The 15,072-nt window shown below is 36.8% G+C and overlaps 1 protein-coding gene across 1 annotated transcript in view; it reads left to right on the top strand.

Annotated features, from left to right (window-relative positions):
* Positions 1-15,072, top strand: part of LOC130572556 (uncharacterized oxidoreductase ZK1290.5-like) — a 38,945-nt gene that overhangs the window by 11,799 nt on the left and 12,074 nt on the right. The window contains exons 3-4 of the mRNA XM_057364303.1: positions 1,943-2,044; positions 13,947-14,038. Coding sequence (XP_057220286.1) covers positions 1,943-2,044; positions 13,947-14,038 — 194 coding nt within the window. The remainder of the gene's footprint in view (positions 1-1,942; positions 2,045-13,946; positions 14,039-15,072) is intronic.

Here is a 15,072-nt window from a genome sequence, read left to right as displayed (position 1 = left end):
CATAACATCACCTTTAATCAATATCCCAACACTAGTTTTCAGTAAATGTCAGCGAATTGGTATTGTTTCAATACTGTGTATTGATATCTAATATACTGGTTCTTTTCTCAGAGAAATTACTGAAGAAGTAGCTTTTCATAGATAGGTGATGATTGGGACTGCATGTGGAATTGGAAGTGGATTTTATGCATAAAAGGGCGAGTTAGCAACTTTCTCCTTAAATGTGATRCAAAACCAGATACTGCAGATCAGTAAATATAAGTGATTGCTTATCTGAGCAATTGTATTTAGAAGTGTAATGGGTTATTACCATCGGGAAGTGCAAATGTAACTTGTGAATTTTGTGATACATCCAAAAGAWTGTTTGCCTTGCTACATCTCTAATGTGTTTTACTCTACAGAATTCTGTACTGCTCTAATTAGATTCTCAATCTAAGTAAAGTACTCTGTTTAATGTGTTGCAGTGACGTACCAAAATTGGAGACAGTGTATGATTATGAATTTCATGTTACATTTTCATCTTAAAGCAAGGTTGAATGTGTATTTTTAGAGGAGGGAAGCTAATACATGGCCCACTCATGTAGTAACTATCAGTGTAGTCCTTTATTGTGAATAAAAGGATTTTTTTCTTTTTTCCCCCCATTTGTTCATTATTCATAAAGCAGAGGATCTGTATTTTCACAAATAGGTGCTGTAAATGAATGGTGTGATGTATTCATAGACCAAAAAATTCTCATTGCAAACGAGTCATGATTTATTTCTTAACTGTATTTGAACTGCCAGAAAATGAATATTATAAAGCACAATGAAAATGGTACATATCTCAGTCATCTATKTATTTTCTTTTCCTGTTTTTCATCAGACTAATATATGCAGCAGAGGCCCAAACCTGTTTGACTGGGATACCTGCAGCTACTGTTTAATCTGCAGTTAGAATTTGAATAGAAATGTAATTGTTTTCCAAGTATCTCTAAATGTCTCCTTCAGAATGCCTCGAAGTGTCTGCAGACTTATAAAGGAGTTGTAGATACTGCCGTTTTTTAAAATTTAAATCTGATTTGGAACTCTTGAGTCCAATGCATGCACATTTCTCAATCTGTGTTGGAAGTGCTTTCTTTTTCAATAGAAGGATAGTAATTTCTTACTAAGACAGCACACAAAAGAGTCTCCTCACAAGGGGCAGTGAAGGGGCAGCTCTGATCTCTTCTCTCTGGTGACCAGTGACSTGAGGGAATGGCAGGGAKATGTGTCAGGGAARGTTTAGGTTGGAYATTAGGAAAAGGTTCTGTGATTCTGTGATAATTTTATCAGCAGTAAATTTTGTGTTTGAAATCGTGCTAACATTCCAWAAAATGTAATAAAGCATAATTTTGTTCCCTTAAAATATTTTTTAAAAAAAATTCTTCAGCAAATCACAAAGGCTGCTACAAAACATAGGCAAAAAAAATGCATAAAGAATGTGCTGCAGTTTCTGACATAAATTCRTAAGTGGAAGTATTCTTTAGAAAGGAAAAAGACCTGCTGAAGTTGTATGAAATATCTGCAGAACTGTCAAACATATTTATCTTCCRTGAAATTGAAGACTTGCAGCACTTAATAAATAGTAATCCAGTTGTAATTCCAAAACCCTTTTGATTTAAATGGGGCTTGTTATGTGTGGAAAGTTTATTAAATGCATATTTAACCATGAAATTCTGATTACAGCGATCTAAACATGTGGAACATGTGCAAATTTTGCTACCCTTAGTTGTCAGTGTTACAGAATTAGTTTAGTACAACTGACTRGATATTTGCAGTACTGATCATCGAGTAGTAAGTAATTGGAACTATTATGATGATAATATATTAGGGGCCATTGTGGAGGGAAAATGCTGTCTCACGTGGTTTGATATATTTATTTTTAAACACTTTAATAAGCAGCCTGGTTCTGTTTCTTTTTTAGATCTTTATCTGATGCACTGGCCTGATGCACAAGTTCCAGGTAAAAGCAATCGAGAGGTCCGAGCTGAAACCTGGAGAGCRATGGAAGAACTCTATGAGAAAGGTGATACAATAACAAAAACCTGTCTTAGAAGAAGGAGTTACAATGTGCTTTGGGGTTTGGGGCACTCATAGTGAAAGATGTTCAAAAACTTAATTTGAACTGGGTGCTCATATTTCAGTGGAATTTGGGTGCATAAGTTAYGAAAATCTCTTTGGAAAGTGCAGCATTAGCAATTTGATGCTGCTTGTGAATAATACATTGTCAAATTCTGTCCATGAGGTTAATAATGGTGTGCATACTTTCCTGTGGAAATCCACTGATTCATTGAAATCTCTATRCCACTGTAGAACACTATTGAACACTATAGAACATCTCTGTACTAACCTCCTCTTTTAAGTATAAATCAGGCCAAATTTTATCTCCTTTAATTTTTTTTTATAGTTGCATGGAGCCATTTTTCAACTTATCATATATTGTGGTATTTTATAACTCCATTTGTGTTTTAAAAGTTAACAAAATAAAATGCTAGATAAGGAACAAATACTCAGCTGCAGATTCTTTGGGAAGAATTTTCAAAGAACAGAGCTACTCTCTTGGGTTCAGGTAACTCTGATTTTCCATGCACAGCAAACTTCAGCGTATGTTTATAGCAAAAGGAAGAGTAGAGTGTAGATTTAAGAGGTGGATTTTGCTCCTGAAGTATGCAGAATTATTAGAAATGGTGTGACAGAAGATCCTGTCGTGCAATTCTTGGGCCATGTGGACCACTGTGTTTACAGCTTCACAGCTGTAAGAAGATTTCTTGGATTAATTATTCTGTCCACTAATCCACAGTTACTGAAGTGATTGTAGCAGGAGAGTTGTACAAAGGCCATTACAGGCTGTGTGTCACTRCCAGCTTTACCAGAGCCATACACCTCTTACACTTAAATTCTCCATTTACTTTTGCTCTGCTTCTGRAAACACAGAGGTGAATGGTCTTTGATACATCTTCTGTTCTTTCTTTTTATATTGAGCATAAGGTGAGTTACTAGAAGTGTTTTCTGCCATGTAAGACATTGCAACATTCATTTTTTAAGCAAATGCTATACTGACCTAGTATTTCAAAGCATGAATGACTCTTCCATCCAAAAATGGATTATTCCACAAGATATTTCATCTTTCCATCATGATTTTTTTTCCTGATGAGTATTTAAGTTACTGCATGCTATTTGTGCCTAGATATGTCGCCCTAATTTGCTGCAAATAGGTTATATTTTTCACATTTGATTATTATTCCTATCCTGTCCTGTTCTGCTTTTGCATGCATCTTTGTGATCTTTCCTGTCTTACATGACTCTTCCTAATGGAAAAGACTGAGCTATTCAGTGGTCTTTTAATAAGTCACTGGAAATACTATTGCTCTTCTCACAAASAGACAGAAAAATGGGTTTTGAACTTTGTCCCTATGCATGATACCTCTTTACAGACATCCCATGCTAGATTTATTTTACCTGTGGTTGCCTTTCTTCAACAAATTTCAATTTGCATGTTGCTGCTCTCAGTCTTTTTTGGAATTTAAGCATTCTATAGATTCACGATTCATTTAGTTGAGCATAAGTTTTCCAGCTCTGGTTGTCCAAATTRCCTCAGCTAGATCATGTACAGCAGAAGGAAAATTTAATAGTCTGGTTGAGTCAAGTGCCTTAGAACCTTAACTTCCACACTTTTGCTTTAGAAGATACAGACTCTGAATGTCCTGACCATAACTATGTGTTCTGAAATGACACGCAGATGTTAACCACTCTGGAGTTGGAAATGCAATGATTCCTGAGCAAAATGTTAAATAATTTGTTTGCGTGGTTAACCACTAGATTTTCCACTGAAGATTAAACACTTGCTGCATATCTTTGTGACTTGCTATGTGTTATGTGAGCAACATGTTAGCCTTGGTTTGAAGTGAATGTAGGATTTGGTCAAAATTCTTACTTGAGGAAAGAATAAAATTTTACTTGTTAGGGGAAGAAATTATAAGTTCTGTGAACAAGTGAGTTCTTTGTCTTCACTGAACTTGATATTAATTCAGGTAGTCATTGGTTACTGTTTGGAGTTCTGTTATTTTTTTGGGGGGGGGAATGTTTATTCTGGAAAAAAAATTAGAAACTAAATGCTTCMCATTCAAGGACTAGCCATTTAAACAAATAATTTGCTTCTGCAGTCAAATCACAAAGGTAATATTGAAATTATTCAACTTGGTAGTAGGTTTAGTAGCTAGGTGAATCCATCCTGAGGAGTATCTGAAAGTGCAGAGACAATAACCAGTGTCTTTTGTAGAAAGCAAATTGGTTTCTGTTATCTGCAAGAGTCATATGAGATGGTTAMAAGATATCAGTATTCACCTAAGTCTTTGATCTGGCTGAAGTTTTCAAGAATTTCTTTAATTACTTCTCTGGATTCATGAATAGGTTGAATGCAGATATTTGTAAATCTCAATCTTTAATTTAAATCCAGGTTAATATTCTGCAAAATTCCACCTACCTGGGGCAAGAAACATTATTTTTAAGYAATGTAAATTAGTCATAGTCTGTTGTAATTATCGATTGCACTAGGAGGCAAGTAAATAAACTGTTAATATACAAGAATAAAAGTCTCTAATGCAGATTTTAAAAAAAAGATAACATTTAGATTGGTCACATTGGTCAAAAGTTGACACAAGAAAAGTACCAACTGCATCTACATTTGTAGCTTTGAGAGAATTTTTTTAGGTCATATCTACAAAGATAGGGTCATTCAGATTCATCTGAGAGCCCACACAGAGCAGTTGCAACACAAGGCTACGGTAACATGACTTGTAGGGCTCTGGCTTCCAGCATCTTCCCACCCAGCTAACTGAGGAGAGACAGGTTCTGGGTCTCTGCCCAGTCCAGGTCAGTGTGCACTAATTTATAAGACCCTGCCCTCAAATGATGCAAACTTTCTGTGAAAAGTTTTAAAAAATCTGAATATTTGTCAAAATTATTAAAATAAATATTTTAGGAAGCAGAAAACTTGCATAAAGAGTTAAGCAAAACTCATACTCTATTGAGTCTGATTTTTGTAAACTCCCAAGTACCTATGGCTGTAGAGGATTTATTGTTGCAGGTTTATTGCTATTTGAGYGCAGGAGGTGCCAATGAACTTGGTGTGGAATTTGTAGACATGCATTCATTGAGATGTGTGAACATCAAATTTACTGTTTCTTAATCTGTAACTGCATAGTAGGTCTTCTTATATATGTTCCTAATGAAGGTTTGGAGTTAAGATGTAACATCAGAGTATTATCATAAATAGAAAATGGTAGTTTCAAGTGATGAGAGAGATCCTTTGCTATCACTGAAAAATCCCCACTCTGGCTTACCACGATAGTGTTTTTGTATTTCATCAAAAGGAATTTGAGGTTAGTCTTTTGTGAAATACTCTTTTGTCCTGATATGATCTGAACTGGAAATATGAACAATTTAAAATGAGAACCTGAATAGTGTTTGTAGGGAATCTGGTTACCCTCTCTGTTTGATTGCTCACCATACTGAARTCTTGGGCTGCAATCCTTGGATCCAATGTGCCTTGGAAACTAAATGGAATCTGGTTACTGCCCAAARGCTGGAGTCTCAGGAACACTTGAAAGAAGGTTTCATGTTTTAGTACTTTCCCTTGTGCTTGAATCCACTGTTCAACTGCCTCAGGCAACTGAGYAGCTATCTCAAGATCTCACTTCAGGTTAAAAACTGTTTCCCAGAATCCTCAGCATTTTCTTGCGATTTTTCATGAGGGATACCATGACAGAGARCATGCAAAAACATTCCTAGGGATTCTAAGGCCAAAGTTGTCTTTTACTTAACAGTATGATATAGTGCATTAATTATCTATGTTAAAATAATACACCCTGAAAATATTACCTTCTTCAGGTGTTTTAATCCCTCTGAATTGCATCTGGAACATGGTCCTGTGTCTTTCTGGTTTGCCCTTGGGCTAAAGTCTTTGGCTAAATGTGCTCATCTTTTCTCCTGGCTAAATCCTTCAGCAGGTTTCTTAGAGTCCATTAAATGTTCTACCAGCATCGTTCCCTCTTTAACCTGAAGTTTGCATAAGTATACCCTCTATCCTCTGTTTGCTACAAAGGCAAGATTATAGTTTTAGTTTGTTTTTGTAGTATTCCTKTTATATAGCCAGGGCCCAGTCATTAAATTTGCTGGTTTCCATTAATGTCTTTCCAGGGGAAAYTGTGGTGTAGTTCTGGTCAGCAAAGGAAAACAGGTATTTATGGTGGYATCCAAACCTACAGGAGTTGTATCATTCTGTACCATGAGCCAAACTGACAAATTTTATGTACATTTCCCCAAATCATACAGAAAGTATTAGATTGCTTATTTGTCATAGTTATGAACTACAACTCTGTTTTATTGATGAGACRTTCATGTGCTGATTAAGAAAACATTCAGTGCGGAGGTTTCTGTTTTGTCTTACAGTCTGTTGTCTTTCATATGTCTTCAGAGGCTGGGATTTGCATGCATTTAGGCCTGACCTTGCTTCCAGAGGGAATTGTGCCAACTCTTATGGTAGCTCAGGGATCAGAATTCAGCACCTGGTCTTGGTATTCAGCCTGAGTGATCAGATTTTTCTAATGAACAACCTCCTGAGGAGCTTCTACTGATCAGCCATTGCAATTTCTTTATGTTGAGAATTAGGAACAAGTGAATGGGCAAGGAGAATTATTATTTTCTTTACTGGTTTTAGAATTTTAGTAGGTACCTGAAAGTGTAAGATAAAGGACTTTGAATGGAAATTTAGGATAGTGTTTACCCTCAGTAAAAACTGCCATTAAAAAATCCTATGTGAYTTCTGATGGACTAAACTGATAGCTCTCTATTCATAGCAGGAAAGATTTTATTGCTAAACTGATTTCTACTAGCTGAGAAAAACATAAAGAATTAGGTTTTTTAAATGTTGTTGAATGCTTTTTAAAATTATTATTATCTCCTCTGACTTGTTAATCTGCTCCAGTTTGATTGGAGCTGTTTCACAGGAGCTGGATGACTGAGGTCACAGTCAGAGCGAAGAAGGCTCCATTTGTACTACAGTGCTGAGAGACAGAGAATTCTAGACATGTGTCTTTATTCAATAGCCTGCATTTGTGTTTTCTTTAAAGAGTTGTGGGATAAACAGTGCTGAGGGAAAAGGAAGGAAAAAAATTCTAAAACTTGGTCAGTAAGACATTTGTGCATAATAACTGGTTATTTCTGTTGTAACAGCTGAAATCAACTAGGATTCTTGTAATATCAAGGCTATGGTTTGAGTTTTTGCGGTCTCAAAATTGTCCTTTTGTGGAATTACCTTCTCCAGTACCTCAGAACAGAGGCCAGGCTGCCTACAGAATCCATTCCAAGATACATACATTGAGTCATATATTCCCTTGACAGCTGCARCATTCTTGTACAGGCATTTGTTGGCTGGCAGATGAAAGCATGGGGGCAAACTGCTCTGACATGGGGAATAGTCACTGTACGTGCTCACTGGTGATTGGGCTGTTCCTAGCAAAGTGACCCTTTCCATAAGCAGAGTCTTTAATGACCTTGGTTTTGGCATTGTGGCTAGCCCATCATCTCAGCAAGCTTTTCATACACACATGCACATGATTACTCGTCCCTCTCTAAAAATGCTGGGAAGAATGAGTGCTTTTAGCCAGGGCATTTGCCTGAAGTTGGCAAGGGTAGTACCGTGGTGGTTGTTGTGGGTTCAGATCCCACTGGAATTCACTGCCATTTTACTGAGAGTAAAATTGTTTGCTTATCTTTTGATTATTTAGCAATGCAGCTTATGCTAACATGAAATATTCTTCCTTGCATCAGAAATTCCTTGATGTGTCTTAACATATGCTTTTGTTATGATTATGTCTGATYTGAAGTGAGTCTCATAAAACAACAGAAATTGTTTAGCCCAGTAATTAAAGCCAGGTAACTTTGTTCTTGGAAAAAAGTTGAGTTTCTTTAATTCCAACTGAGAGAAGATATCTAATCAACCTTAATAATATTCTTACCATCTTCATTCTTCCTCCATTTTCTATCTGTTCTTAGGAGGGAAAAAGGTCCAGTGAACCAAATACAGTTTTTGGCACAGGTGGCACAAATTTCTAGCACATCCTTTGTTAGATGACATAACTGCTTTAAATCTATAKGTATATTGCCAAATGATGAACACCTGGCAATTCAAACTGTTGAGTTACTGCTCCACAAATTGTTTGCCTCAAGTGTGTTCATGTTGGTAGAAGTCATATGTGTTCATGCACTAAAGCTTTAATAAGGAAAAGCAAGTAACTAATTTGCCTAGAAACAGTTCTTTTTCACATTGTTGACAATATTCTATGCATAAATGAAGATGTCTCATTGTGTTGTTATTWTGAGAAGCACAGTTCTGAGGTGTGTTTTCATGGGTCGGTGGTGGTTGCAGGTTGGTGAGGATGTTGGTTGCACCACACCCTGTTCATCAGATAAGAAGCAATAAAGACGTCTGAAAAAAAGAGTTACGCTTATTGGTGTTAAAGATCATAAAGAAATTGTCATCATTTTTAGTATCTTATTTAAAAATAAGAAATTACCTTAGAAGAAGTCATATCGGTGCAGATGTAAAAGTGAGAATCTAAACTTGAATTAATGTTTGTACTCATTTGTTTTGCTAATTTTTCTTTCTTAATGTCAAGAAATTCAYGGTTAATTCTAAGTGTAAAAATAAKCSCTCAGCAGACTTTGTTTCATTACTTATTCCATATATGGTTTGTGCCTTTTCTACTAGCAAGTGACTCCTCTTTGTCAAAACTGTAGGTAAGCAAGCTAAGCAAAAAGATTTAAAGCAAGTGTATGCAGTTGTGTACCCACACAGATGTGCCAAGAGGTCCCTGTGTGARCACAAGAGCTCTTGTGAAGAAGGCAATGCTGAAGTATCTTTCAAAGGAAAGTTCGTGTCCAAAAAAACCTTTTTGTCTCAAAAAATAAGGTACATGATTTGTGGAAAAGGTGKAATTTATATTTTGCATATGTTAAAGTAAAGCCTTAGATTCTTAGCTATTTTAAATCAGTATGGATTTATTGACATGAGTTAGGTTGCTGTTATTCATACCAATGGAGAATCATTGTCTTCTTGGATATGGAAGTCCAAAAAGTATCCCAGTTCAGGAAACTGTGCCATCATAGTTACRGGAGGAGCAAACTATTTAGAATCTTAACTATATGCTCTCTGGAATACCTCCAAAGTGCTACTTTTAGGGGTACATATTCCATTAGCCTCTAGGCCCATGGCTGAGTCGGTGATAATTTTGATCACATTTTCACAGATGTCACATATCACAGTGTRTGGTGACAATACTGAATTAAGGTATGGTGGGATGCATTTTGTACCATGTAGTGCATTGTGTTTTTTTTTTTATCTGGTCTGGTTTGTAATGTCAACTGTAAGAATAAAAATATGTCAACATAACTTAGATAGCATTGCATTCTGAAGTAGTCAGAATGAACAGCCAGGGTCAGAGACAATGCACATGAAGCCAGTACTGTGCTGCATTATGTTTAGTTAGCCATTTAACAGTTGTGGAAACTGCCTGCTTGTAATGAGTTTTCAGAGAGAAAGTTAACAATTTGACTTCTATTCATGGCTGCTGTCCTGTTGYCCTCACAGTTTATCATGGTTCACAGGTGATGTGTAGCAGGAGTAATGGTCCCAGAATTGTAGATAAGCACCTGCACTGTGGCAGTGAATAGGCTAAAAAGAAATCCTTTATGGGAGGAAGTAGGGTTTGTGTATTTTCAGYTTTGCCAGTCTTCCTGTGTGTCTCAGAGAGGGGCACTTAGCCTTCTGGCATCTGTGTGTTTCAGCCTGTGGTATGGGAACACATGTTGTTTCACAGATTTAGAAGTTAATTCCTCATTGATTCTGTCTAAGAGTAGTCTGCTTTATTTATCAAGGCTTTGAGTCTGCATGTGGGGCACTCTGAGCCTACAGCTTTGATTTAGCMACTTGTGCTGAAATCAAATCTTGTACGGTTTCTGAGTAATGTGATTTACACCCAGCACGCATATTCGAGAGAATGTGGACTTTTCCAACCTGTGCAACCTTTGTTAATAAAGATACAGTGACTGCAGTTGACCTCTTATGAAAAGTAGATCCATTTGTGTTTTTATTCTGTGGCCTGAATAGGAGATACAACAGAATGGGCACTGTTCACTGGACGTGGGAATTCTCCCTYGCTCTGACTCATGTAGAGCAGCAGGGAGGGGGAGGAAAATGGGCTCCACAAACACGGTATCCAGTTTTGTAATTTAAAAAACCTTTTTGATCTGAACTTTGTACATTTAATATTTTGGAGGGTATTTAGAAGTTTGATAAAAGTCCGTRGTAGTGTTAGAGAAAGATAAGGCTTACTATTGTACTAAAACTGTGTTGTGGTGCCAARACAGTATATTTCTGTTGCAAGACTAACCGTGCCCATCAAACTTTGTATAATTCGTAAAGAGTAAAGGAAAAAATACCCAATCGTTGCCTAAGTTGCAAAAAGAAAACAAAAAAGAAAAACTTTCATACACAACTATATTGCAAACCAGTGCATTAGCATGATGTACTGCTTCATAGCAGCTGGGGGAAATACAGTGTGCTGAAATTACCAGTGTGGTGGTGGCCTAGATTTTTTGTGTAGAATGGAAAAGATGCTTATTTTTTTCCCCGTTATAATCAACTGTTATTTTGCCCATATGTTTTCTGATGTGTCTTGCAGAGTTTCATGATTGGCTTTCAAARCTGGATGAAATTTTCTGTTCCAGCATTGTGGTCAGTCAGTTTTTAGCATGCATAAAAGAAGCAGTGTTCCTGAGTTTTCCTTCGAGCCTGAGCCTTTGGGAGCTAATGGGGAATAAACTCTTTGTTTATTGCACCTGGCACTTTCTCAAAATCTGCTTCATAGGGGCCAGACCAAACACTTCCTCAAGCAGATAAGGAGGATGGTTTCTCTTCTTGAGTCAAAGCATTGTGACTTTATAATAAGAAAGTAAAAATGTATACTTTAAGGGTACTTTCTGGAGCTAATATATTGCTAACTTTTATCTCAGAAAACCTGARCTTCAGGACTAGTTAAAATGGTAAGTTAAAAAGAAGTATAGACTTTAAAACCACCTGCAATCACAACAGCTATAACAGCATGTATTGTGCCTAGATTGTCTGAAATGAGATTTTTAAGCATTCTAAACAGATACTAAATTGAAAAAATAAAAAAAGCACTGGCCCCCATTTACAAGAGCATTCTGATGTTTTGAGATCCATGGCAGGAGCTCTGGGGAATTTACCCCTGTTGGAGCTTCACAAGAGAGGAAATATAAGGAAATGTGCCCCCTACAACTCCCAGGTCTTTCCAAGGCACTGAATCAGAACCATTCTACAAGTTTCTCAATATGCAGGCTTTTTATTTCTGCTGTTTATATGATTTTGTAGATCTTGTTGGATAGACAATAGTCACAAGTGTCGATCTGTCAGATAAGGCCCAGGAGCTAACCAGACCTTCTGTTTCTTATCCATCTTTTCTTGAATCTTCATTCWTAGGAATTAATCCAAAAGATGTAAATGTGGAAATAATTCTGTATAATCTTCTTAAAGGCAGTCTTTCTGAGATTTGGACAATGCAGAGCAACTGTGTTAATCTTCTACCAGGCAARTGGAAGCAATTCTCTAGAGTAAAATCCACTGATTGATTGTTCAAATTTGAGCTCTATTTTTTCAGGAAATTCTGGTGTTTTGAATTCATGTTTCCACCATGCATTGAAATAAGATTTTTTAATACAGTTAGACTGTGCAATTGTTTTAATATTTTTATATTTTATATTGTAATTTAATGCAAAAGTCAAAACACTTTAACTGTCATGTGTTAAACTGTAACTAACACCAAAGCAATGGATTTGAAATGAAGGATTCTAACTTTACCCAAACTAAGTAGGTGTATTTAATGAAAGTGAAATGTTTTAAGTGCATTCCCTTGACAAAAAAGTTTTAAGAAAATACTGGTTCTACAAAAACATTATCATGATTTTTCTGTTTTCTGGGAAAATGTTTACTTTCTTGGCAGTTTTGAATTAAGCTTTCTCTGTGGGACATCACTCTAAACACATGAATGCTATAATACCGATTTTAGTAGAAATGGCTCAGATGACTTCTAATGGAAAACATAACTGACCTGGAATTTCTTGATGGGAAATGTAACACGATGTAACAGACTTCAAAGTCTCCTATGAGAAATATGCTAGAAGCAAAACATYTTAGAGTATACTGTAGAGGGAAAAAAATGGAAGCTTTTTGTGGAAATGTGCTATTTCATGTCTGTGAYTGAATTTTGTTTTATTTCAACCTGAAATGAAAGGTTTATTCTTCAAGGACAATAATGGCATGTTTTTTGTAACTCCTTAGCTTTCAACAATAGTGTATMATATTCGGTTCACCATTGTGTTAAAACCGTGTTTTTCTGACTGCTGTGGCATAATGATTTATTAGTGTTGACACTCCAGGGCTGTTTGTCAAAAGCTCAGCTTTTGCTCCTTCTGGCATATTACATACAAATTATGTAAATCACTATAGTGCAGGTTTTAACCTAATTATGTTACACATCTTGAACAATGATMATTTTTGTCAGGGAAAGACATCTGTCATTTTAGTCGTTGATACATTTATTTTCTTTCGGTATTCTACAAAAGAAGCCACATTAAAAAATGATAGTATGTGTGCAGGTTTTGCTGCTGTGCAGCTTTTCTGCTTATGCTGCTAAAATATGTGAAAGCTGGTTTCTTTTAAGACTTTAATAATCTGTAGGAATTAGCAGTAAACTGTAACTTCACTTACAGAATTTCGTAGAGGACTAGAAAAATGTAGTTTCTTCACATATAGATAGATGAATGTCTATTCATTTTAGCTCAAATAAATGCTGTATTGACAACAGGGATCAGACTTCTGTGTGCACGCACGAAGACAGACTTTCCATCTGTAGAGTTACAAACTGAAATGAAACTCAAGTCAATCCAGACAAACTTCCCCTACTGAAGAAATTGGTCTGAGTTGTGGTCAACTGAATGCCAGCCTGAGATCCCTACTAGCCCAGCCCAGCTGGCATCCCTGTTAGCTGTGTTTAGCACAGCAGAAGGACCAAACTACCCAAGGCGAGTCTGGGCTCAGGGGTGGTGGCAGGCCAGGACTGGGAGTGTCTTTTATCATATCTGAGGTTTGAAGGAAGACATCTGAGTGCAGGACTGTCAGCTCTTCATTTATAAAGACGCATGCATACATATGGTTTACTTAAAAAATAACCTTCATATCACCTAGATTCCATTTAACTTCATTTGCTTGTCAACAGGAGCTGAGAAATCTAGCCACATTTGTAAGCTTCGTGGTTCTTGCAAAATACTGCTCATTTAATTGAAGATTTTACACTGAGTTTTACATAACATCTTGYAATGACCTAATAGAAATATAGGCAGTGTGACATGGTTCATTTGGGCTGCGTGTCCTTGGGTTGTATTGCTCATACCTTATTAGTCTTCAGCAAATGTTCCACTTTTCTTTAGTTTTGGCAAGCTGCTTGGAACACCATTTCCTTCTTTTCATTCTGGTGGAGTCCAATTGTTCCTTGCTTATACTACATTAGCCTTTCCCAGAATTTAGCCTGGAGCTTTTATACACTGGGGAGTTTCCAGTGTGTTTAGATTATAAAATGGTTTCCTAATGTGACTGTGACAGAACCATACTTTCAGATAACACTATCAAACTAGATTTTGGTGCTTTTTTTCCCCTGTGTTTCTTTGCAGTGTTTTGATATACAGAAATTATGTGAAAAATAATTTTGTCTCTTGAAAGTGATATTTTTCAAATCATCCGCCCAAATAGTTAGGATTGTCCCAGAACCTATTCTTCTTCTGTTTTTCTTTAGGTTTGTGTAAATCAATTGGCGTAAGCAATTTTCTTATCASCCATCTTGAGCAACTAAAGGAAGACTGTGTGATTACTCCACATGTTAATCAAGTGAGTGGATTAATGTATTTAAATTATCTGGGTTTGGGTTTTTGCTTTGGTTTTTTGGGTTAACAACCTCCTCCCCACCCCTGTGCCCAAGACTACACCCAAATGATTGCCTTAGTCATACAATTTCTCCTTTCATTTCAATTTACATACGGAAAACCATTCAGGAAGATGACCCAAAGGGCAGGGAAGTCCTTCCTCCTCTTTCCCCCACCCAGTTTCTCCCAGGCTACTTGTTTGTGTCTGGGTTTAAGACACAAACAAATGGTCCCCGTGACAGTTTTTTGATGATAAAACAGTTTAGAAATAAAATTTAACAATCACAGAACCTTTGGCATATTCAAGGGGAACAAGTTTTTGGAAAGCCTGTGTTCAGATACTTTTTTACTTCCTATAAGCAACAACTGAAAGCCTCAGTTAATTACATATCTGTGCAAGGGTGCCCTTTCCCTTGCTCCCCACTCATTTCCTATTTCAAGTAAATTCAGGGAACTCCTCCTTTAGACAGGTGCTGTGACAGCCCTGGCAAAATTTTTTTTGCTGCCCTAGGCAGATCTRGGATGGCCACCTACATACCGGCAGGCTGCCAGGACACTCGACAAATGTTCCCTTGTTGCAGGTTTCTGCCTRCAGCTGTGCTGCAAGTTCATGCTCCTATTCCTACCACTCCTGCCAGAGAAAGTGCACTTATGCTGACATGGATGTGGGAACTGGAATGGATGGGGTGCAGGTGAATCCTTTTCCCCTTTGTACAGGTGGTCAGGATTTCTGGCAGCTGTTCATGGTTTAATGTCATTAACTACCATAAAATAGTTGCTCAGTGTGACTCCCAGAACCAAACAGCTCTGATTTTWGCTGTCCACTAGACTAAAGGTTACTAAAGGACAATCAAGTAAAGTTAAATAAGCATAAAACCATACAAAATATTTAAATTCAGTTATTCAAAAGAAACCATTGAAATACATGTAAAGTGGGTAGGTTGATGACTGTTCAATAGTGGATCTGCTAAGATTCAAGAAATAAACATGTATTAAGTC

This window comes from Malurus melanocephalus, unplaced genomic scaffold (genome assembly GCF_030028575.1).
Source record: "Malurus melanocephalus ecotype Western Australia unplaced genomic scaffold, MMel_1.1 scaffold_37, whole genome shotgun sequence".
Lineage (NCBI taxonomy): Eukaryota > Metazoa > Chordata > Aves > Passeriformes > Maluridae > Malurus > Malurus melanocephalus.
Note: the sequence above shows the minus strand (reverse complement) of the source record. Positions and strands in the feature narration are given on the sequence as shown.